This window comes from Heliangelus exortis, chromosome 1, assembly GCF_036169615.1.
Source record: "Heliangelus exortis chromosome 1, bHelExo1.hap1, whole genome shotgun sequence".
NCBI lineage: Eukaryota > Metazoa > Chordata > Aves > Apodiformes > Trochilidae > Heliangelus > Heliangelus exortis.
The window spans coordinates 51,988,400-51,995,188 of NC_092422.1; the positions used below are offsets into that span (position 1 = coordinate 51,988,400).

General features: G+C 54.4%; 1 protein-coding gene across 1 annotated transcript; it reads left to right on the top strand.

Annotated features, from left to right (window-relative positions):
- Positions 1 to 4,320, top strand: ZIC2 (Zic family member 2). The gene is made up of 3 exons (XM_071734405.1): positions 1 to 1,265; positions 3,039 to 3,202; positions 3,401 to 4,320. The coding sequence occupies exons 1-3, from the start codon at positions 263 to 265 to the stop codon at positions 3,659 to 3,661; spliced, it is 1,428 nt and encodes a 475-aa protein (XP_071590506.1). The 5' UTR covers positions 1 to 262; the 3' UTR covers positions 3,662 to 4,320.
- The last annotated feature ends 2,469 nt before the right edge of the window (positions 4,321 to 6,789 follow it).

The following is a 6,789-nucleotide window of genomic DNA, read 5'->3' on the forward strand; positions in this document are numbered from 1 at the left end:
CTTTAATACACTTTGGTTCTCCGCTCGCCTTTGGACTCTGCTCTGCCTGGCTCCGGATACGGCGGCGGCGGCAGCGGCGGCAGCAGCAGCGGACCGGTTCGGGCGCGGGCGGCGGCGGCGGGGGGACGCGGCGGCTGCCGGGGGGAAGCGGCGCGGAGCGGCGGCGGCCCCGCGCCAGGCCGGGCGGGCGGCGGCAGCCCGGCGGCGACGGTAGCCGGGCGGCAGCAGCGGCGGCGGCGGCGTCCCGGGAGCGGCGCGGACCATGCTGCTGGACGCCGGCCCGCAGTTCCCGGCCCTAGGCGTGGGCACCTTCGCCCGGCATCACCACTCGGCCGCGGCGGAGATGCAGGACCGGGAGCTGAGCCTGGCGGCGCAGAACAGCTTCGTGGACTCGGCGGCGGCGCACATGGGAGCCTTCAAGCTCAACGCCGGGGCCCACGACCTCTCCCCCGGGCAGAGCTCGGCGTTCACCTCGCAGGCGCCCGGCTACCCCGCCGCTGCCCTGGGGCCACATGCCGCCCACGTCGGGTCCTACTCCGGAGCTCCATTCAACTCCACCCGGGACTTCTTGTTTCGCAGCCGCGGCTTCGGGGACTCGTCGCCGGCTGGCGGGCAACACGGCATCTTCGGCCCTGCCGCCGGCAGCCTGCACCACCCGCACACGGACGCTCAGAGCCACCTTCTCTTCCCGGGCATCCACGACCAGCACGGTCCCCACGCCTCCCAAAACGTCCTCAACGGGCAGATGCGTCTGGGATTGCCGGGGGAGGTGTTCGCCCGGTCGGATCAGTACCGCCAGGTCTCCAGCCCCAGGACTGACCCTTACTCGGCGGCTCAGCTCCACAACCAGTACGGCCCCATGAATATGAATATGGGCATGAACATGGCAGCCCACCACCACCACCACCCAGGTGCCTTTTTCCGCTACATGCGGCAGCAGTGCATCAAGCAAGAGCTAATCTGCAAGTGGATCGATCCCGAGCAGCTGAACAACCCCAAAAAAAGTTGCAATAAAACTTTCAGCACCATGCACGAGTTGGTCACCCACGTCTCGGTGGAGCACGTTGGGGGGCCCGAGCAGAGCAACCATGTCTGCTACTGGGAGGAGTGTCCCCGGGAAGGCAAGCCCTTCAAAGCGAAATACAAACTGGTCAATCATATCCGAGTGCACACGGGAGAGAAACCCTTCCCCTGCCCCTTCCCCGGCTGCGGAAAAGTTTTCGCCAGATCAGAAAACCTCAAAATTCACAAAAGGACACACACAGGTAATTCGAGTTTCTTTCGGCAGATTCCCATCCTCTGCCCCTGCTTATGTATATAAATATATATATACGTATAAACTGATAGAGATAGGGCCTCAGACAGAGAGATATGAATTGCTGAGAGTGATTAAATAGGGATACCTCTTCCGTATTTTTTCCCCTCTTCATTGCACAGCTGAGTTTGTTTTGGTTTCTTCCCCACCAACATCCCCTTCCCCCTCCCCCCTCTTCCCCAGATTTAGAAAGAACATTTTACTGATTTAATTCGAGCGGTGAGCGATGTAGATGCGTGCCGAAACTCGGCGGGATCTTTCCGTAGAAACGCAAAATACAGTATGAACTAAATCCTACCGTCCTGCTAAAATCCGGGAAGACGTTTATCTATATGTACATAAAACGCTTTCCACATTTGCAATGCGCAACGTATTTTCATGTAACTTCAGAGCTTGTGAGCATGGCTTTCACGTATGGGTACCGAGAGAAACTATATAAATAAGTTCAAAATCTGTCATTAGTCCAAAATCCTGTTGCAAGTGGCAAAACGTCCCTTTCTAGGAATGCTTTCCATTAAATTTAAATGGTGTGAGCAAGGCAATAAAATTTTCTCATTTAAAAAAAAAAAAAAAAAAGTATTTTAAAAGTCTGACTCGAGGTGATTTAAGGTGCTTTTGCAACAGTTTATTAAATTATGTAATAGGGAACAAAGGATTTGAGGCTGGGAAACTTCCACCCAAATCAGGTGGAAAAGAGGCGAAAGAGCCCTGGCTTATCCCGATGGAAAATCGACGGAGTCGAAGGGTAACAAAAATAAACGCATCCTCCCGCTTCATCTATTATTCATTTACTACTCCTGCCGGCTCGAACCGTGCTAGTCTATTTCATAAAAGACGGCCAAATATTTTAGCGACTTCCACTCTAAATATTTACTCGGAGAAAGGCTAAAAATCTCGAGGCCTATTGTTTTCTCAAGTGCTAAGCCCGATGCGAGGTGCGAGACGAGCTTTAACAAGGTTTAAAATTTGAGAAATGTATTTGCATGAGATGCCCGCGCTGAAGTCATTGTGTCTGAGCGGATGTCTTTAAGAAACAATTTAGGTGCTAATGGAATTTAATGTTAAATGCTGCCCCCACACCCCACCCCCCCAAAGGCGAGTGGGGATGTGGAGTTCTCACCTCCAAATTACTCCCCGGCATTTGGAGTCCTGGCAGTCGGGCGAGAGGAATCCCTATGAAAATTAAATGGAAGTATTTTACAGACATTTAGTTTTCCCAGCGGATCTGCATTTATCTCGAATATCCATACACGAAACGATCTGCCCGGCCTTAAATCTGTCGGTAATGGTTTCCAGTTTAACAGGATAGCGGATTTGGTACCGAGGCGAAACGGCTCGTTATGCTTGGCTTTTTTTTTTTTTTTTTTTTTTTTTTTTTAAATCGGTTTTCTTCTACCTCTTTCGGAGACGGTTTTGTGTCAGCACTGGTCGAAATAAACACAGGCGGGATGTCCAGCCGGGCGTACCCGGGGAATGGGGGGTTGTGGTGGTAGGAAGACCAGGCGGGGCACGGGCACTGCCTCGCCGCAGGGAAACGCAGGAGCGGCGCGGGGGATGGGGCAAAATCGGCCTTTTGCTTTGGGGACCTGCTGGGCGAAATGACCGGGAGCGGGGATCCGGGGCAGAAGCGGGGGCAACTGGTGGCGGGGACTGCGCGGTCTTTGCGCGGGACCTGCGCGGGGGCGGCCGCGCTCAGCCCCGCCGCTCCGCCGTTCTCTTGCAGGGGAGAAGCCCTTCCAGTGCGAGTTTGAAGGCTGCGACCGGCGCTTCGCCAACAGCAGCGACCGCAAGAAGCACATGCACGTCCACACCTCGGACAAGCCCTACCTGTGCAAGATGTGCGACAAGTCCTACACCCACCCCAGCTCCCTGCGGAAGCACATGAAGGTACCCGGTCCCGCAGCCGGCGGCGGGAGGCGGGAGGGCGGCCGCCCCGCTCCGGGCGCCCCGTCGGGGCGGCGGGCGGCGGGCGCGGGGCCCGGGGGAGGCGGCGGGCCGGGCCGGCGGCGGGGGGCGCGCCCGGGGGGAGGCTGCGGCGGCCTCCCTGTCCCCCCTCCACCCGGCCGTGTTGCCTTTGCCCCCCAGGTGCACGAGTCGTCCCCGCAAGGCTCCGAGTCCTCCCCGGCCGCCAGCTCCGGCTACGAGTCCTCCACCCCCCCGGGGCTGGTGTCCCCCAGCGCCGAATCGCAGAGCACCAGCAACCTCTCCCCGGCGGCGGCGGCAGCGGCGGCGGCAGCGGCGGCGGCCGTGTCCGCCGTACACCGGGGCGGCGGTGGCGGCGGCGGCGGCGGCAGCGGTGGCGGCCACAGCGGCCTCTCCTCCAACTTCAACGAGTGGTACGTGTAGGGCCCCGCCGGACTGCTCTGCACGGCCCCACCGCGACCTCCCTTCCCCGCTTCGGCGGCGGCGGTAGCAGCGGCGGGATGGAGGGAGTGAGCTCGCCGGAGACGCGCAGGGAGATACCACCGCACCCGCTGGCAGCGAAATGACGGCCGAGAAGGATGGGGACGGGGGGGGGGTGCTTGATGTTCCCACACCCGTCCCGCCTTCGAGTCTTTTTTTTTTTGTTGTTGTTGGACTTTTTTATTTTCTTTCTTTCTGAGAACATTCTGAACCAGAAAAAAAAATATTCCTTAAAAGTACGTGCTGAAAAACATAAGAGAATGAGTAAATAAATAGAGGAACGGAAAGGGGAGAGAGAGGAAAAAAACAACCCCAAACGACACCAACACACTACCCAGCAAAAAAAGCTTCTCCAGCCGGCGGAAAGAAATTCTCCCTCCGGAGCCTCGAGACAAAAGATCAGAGACTCAAACTCCTCCGGCCCCTGCGCCTCCCTGCCCGCAGCAGCCAGCGCCCTCCTGCCCCACGAACTGTGTACATAGCGGCCCTCTCCTTCCTCCGGCAAGGTGGGGATCGAAGTTTTCCTGGATTCTTGGTGTATAGAAGTTCGTTCCGTTTGTAAACCGCGGATTGGTTCCCCCCCTCCCTCCCCCTTTTTTTTCCTTTTTCTTTTTTCCTTTTTTTTTTTTCCTTTTTTTTTTTCTTTTTTTCCTCTTCATCCCTCCCTGAGAAAGTGATGGACTCGTTTCCTTTTCTCCCATTCTCCATCCCCACCTTCCTCTATCCTTTTTTAGTTCACCCTTTAAAAAAAAAAAAAAAAAAAAAAAAAGTAACGTGGAAGAAAAAATGGTTTCTTTTGTAATTGTGATATCTTGAATATTGTGTTCCTTTTTAAGAGGCAACTTGATTGTAAACTGCATTTCAACTATAGACTGAGGAAGAGATACCGTGCCAAAGTCTCCATTCTGTTACTCACAGACACACACACAAACAACAACGCTTGTGAATGTATTTTTTCTGTTAGCTGGGTTTACATGTGATGTTTTAGTGCTTTTGCAAGTTCAATTTGTTAGTTCCTGTTCGGAAGATTGTGAGGAAAAATAAACGTCGTGCCGTTAGCTTTTCCATAATAACACCCTTCCTCCTGTAAATACCTGTTACCATATTTATCCATTTGTAATTAAATTATGGTATTAACTTGCTACAGAGGAAACAGTATTTATAAAGAATGTTTCTTAACTATAAATATGTACAATTGTGAGCATAAACTGTTTCAGATTTTTTTATTTGGAGGTTTAAGTGGTTTCATCATTTCTTGTGATATGTTTTGAGAGTAATGCATACAGAAATATAATAAAACGTGTTGAAACTGCACGACCTGTTTCCTTTTTATGCCAAGGACTCCCTGAGACCTCCTGTAATGCATGAATGTGAAGGGCTGAGCGGCGGCTGCAAAACAAATGCTTTAAAAAAATCCGCCGGTTTCTGGAACACGAGTTCCTCCAGCTGGGGTCACCGTCCATAAATAAATAAATAAATAACATTTGGGAAACCTCTGGGCTAAAAGAGGAGTGAGCGCTTGCATCTTCCCCAACTTACTTGCAGTCCAGGATCTCCTCTTTACACGGCAAGAACGCAGCTCCCTTGGCCCCCCGCCTTAACTCGGGCTAACTCTTCTTACTCTTTTTTTTTCCTGGTGCGTGTGTGGCTGGGGGGCTCGTTGCCCCACAGGGTGACAAAGCGAGGAGCTCCAGAAGGAAGATAGAGGGATGATGACCGAGCGCTGAGCTCTGCGTAGGGCTTATTTGAGCCTTAAATCCTGTCCTTTTGCGCCTCCCCGTATTTTGGTAGCCTCCATCCAGACCTGGAGAGGAAGAAGTGGCGATACCCGAGAGCTCACATTTCTCTTCGGGTTTTTTTTCTCCCCTCTCTCTGTTGGTTTGGTTTTTGTTTGTTTGGGAGTTTTGTTTTGTTTCTGTTGGTTTGTTTGTGGTGGTTTCCTTTTTTTTTTTTTTTTTTTTTTTAATTATTATTATTAATCTAGGGAACGGCTTGGGTTGTCAGATATGTTCAGCGAGGGACGGACAGCCGCCGGGCGGTTCTTTTCCTGAGGTGCTGGCCCAGCTTCCGTCCCCGCGGGAGCCCGTCGGGGCCCGGCCGGTGAAGCCGACAGTTTGGGGCCTCCGGCAGCACACTCCGGCGTGCTGGGACACCTAAAGAGAGTGTGAGAGCAGTAGGGAACCCGTGGAAAAAAGCTCGGCCTTGCCAAGCCACCGAAATACGCCTTTTAATGAAGCAGCACCGTGAGCTGGGCTCCGAGCGCCCTGCGGTGGCTGAGCTGCCCTCGGCGGCAGCTTGTACAAACAGGGAGAGAGCCCTTTGCTCCTCACACCCCGCCGTCCCCACCGCCACCCCCTGAGACAGTTCCCGGCTGGTTTTTTTTTTTTCCTGAGCTTTGTCCCCCTTGTTCAAATAGCAACAGAAGTGTCCCCAGCCTGTGTGTGGGGATACGTGGAAAGAAGGTGGGTACGCGGGGCCCTGGTCCTTTCTGGGGTGATGCTGGGGGTAGCTTACACCCAGGAGAAAGGGAGGAAGGTGGGAAAGTCCCCGCCGTCCCGGAGTTGCCAACTAAGTTGAGATGCGGAGCAGACACGGAGCGTCCTCTGGGGACGCGCCCCTCCCAGCGCGGCCAACCCCACGCACACCCCGGCAGGCTCCTCGGGTAATCAAACGACTATTAAAACCTAATTTAAGTTCAGTAATAATATTACGCCGAAAAAAAATTTATTAAAATCATTGGCATATGCCGTATGCCCCTTGGAGACATCAGTGGGAAATGCAGCTGCGAGGATCCCTCTTTGTCCTGCCGGCCTCCCCGTAGTCGAAAAATCAAACGGGGCAATCTTCAGAGCCCTGCGAGTGTTGCTAAACCTTACCAGCCACCGGCGGCCCAAATCTTCCTCGCGGACCCAGGGTCGCAGGGGCAGTTCTGCCCAAGGGCAGCGATCTCTGCTCCTTGGTCCCCTTTCCCGAGTGAGCTCTGCCCCGGCCGGCCAGAAGTTCCCCGGGGCTGAGCTCCCCTTTACCCCTCCCCTCGGAGCCTCTCTAGCTTCGGAGGAAATCCAGAGGTC

Coding starts and splice junctions, on each gene's coding strand:
- ZIC2 (XM_071734405.1), top strand. CDS start 263: ATGCTGCTGGACGCCGGCCCGCAGTTCCCGGCCCTAGGCGTGGGCACC. Junction 1,266..3,038: donor TCACAAAAGGACACACACAG/GTAATTCGAGTT, acceptor GTTCTCTTGCAG/GGGAGAAGCCCTTCCAGTGC. Junction 3,203..3,400: donor CCCTGCGGAAGCACATGAAG/GTACCCGGTCCC, acceptor TTTGCCCCCCAG/GTGCACGAGTCGTCCCCGCA.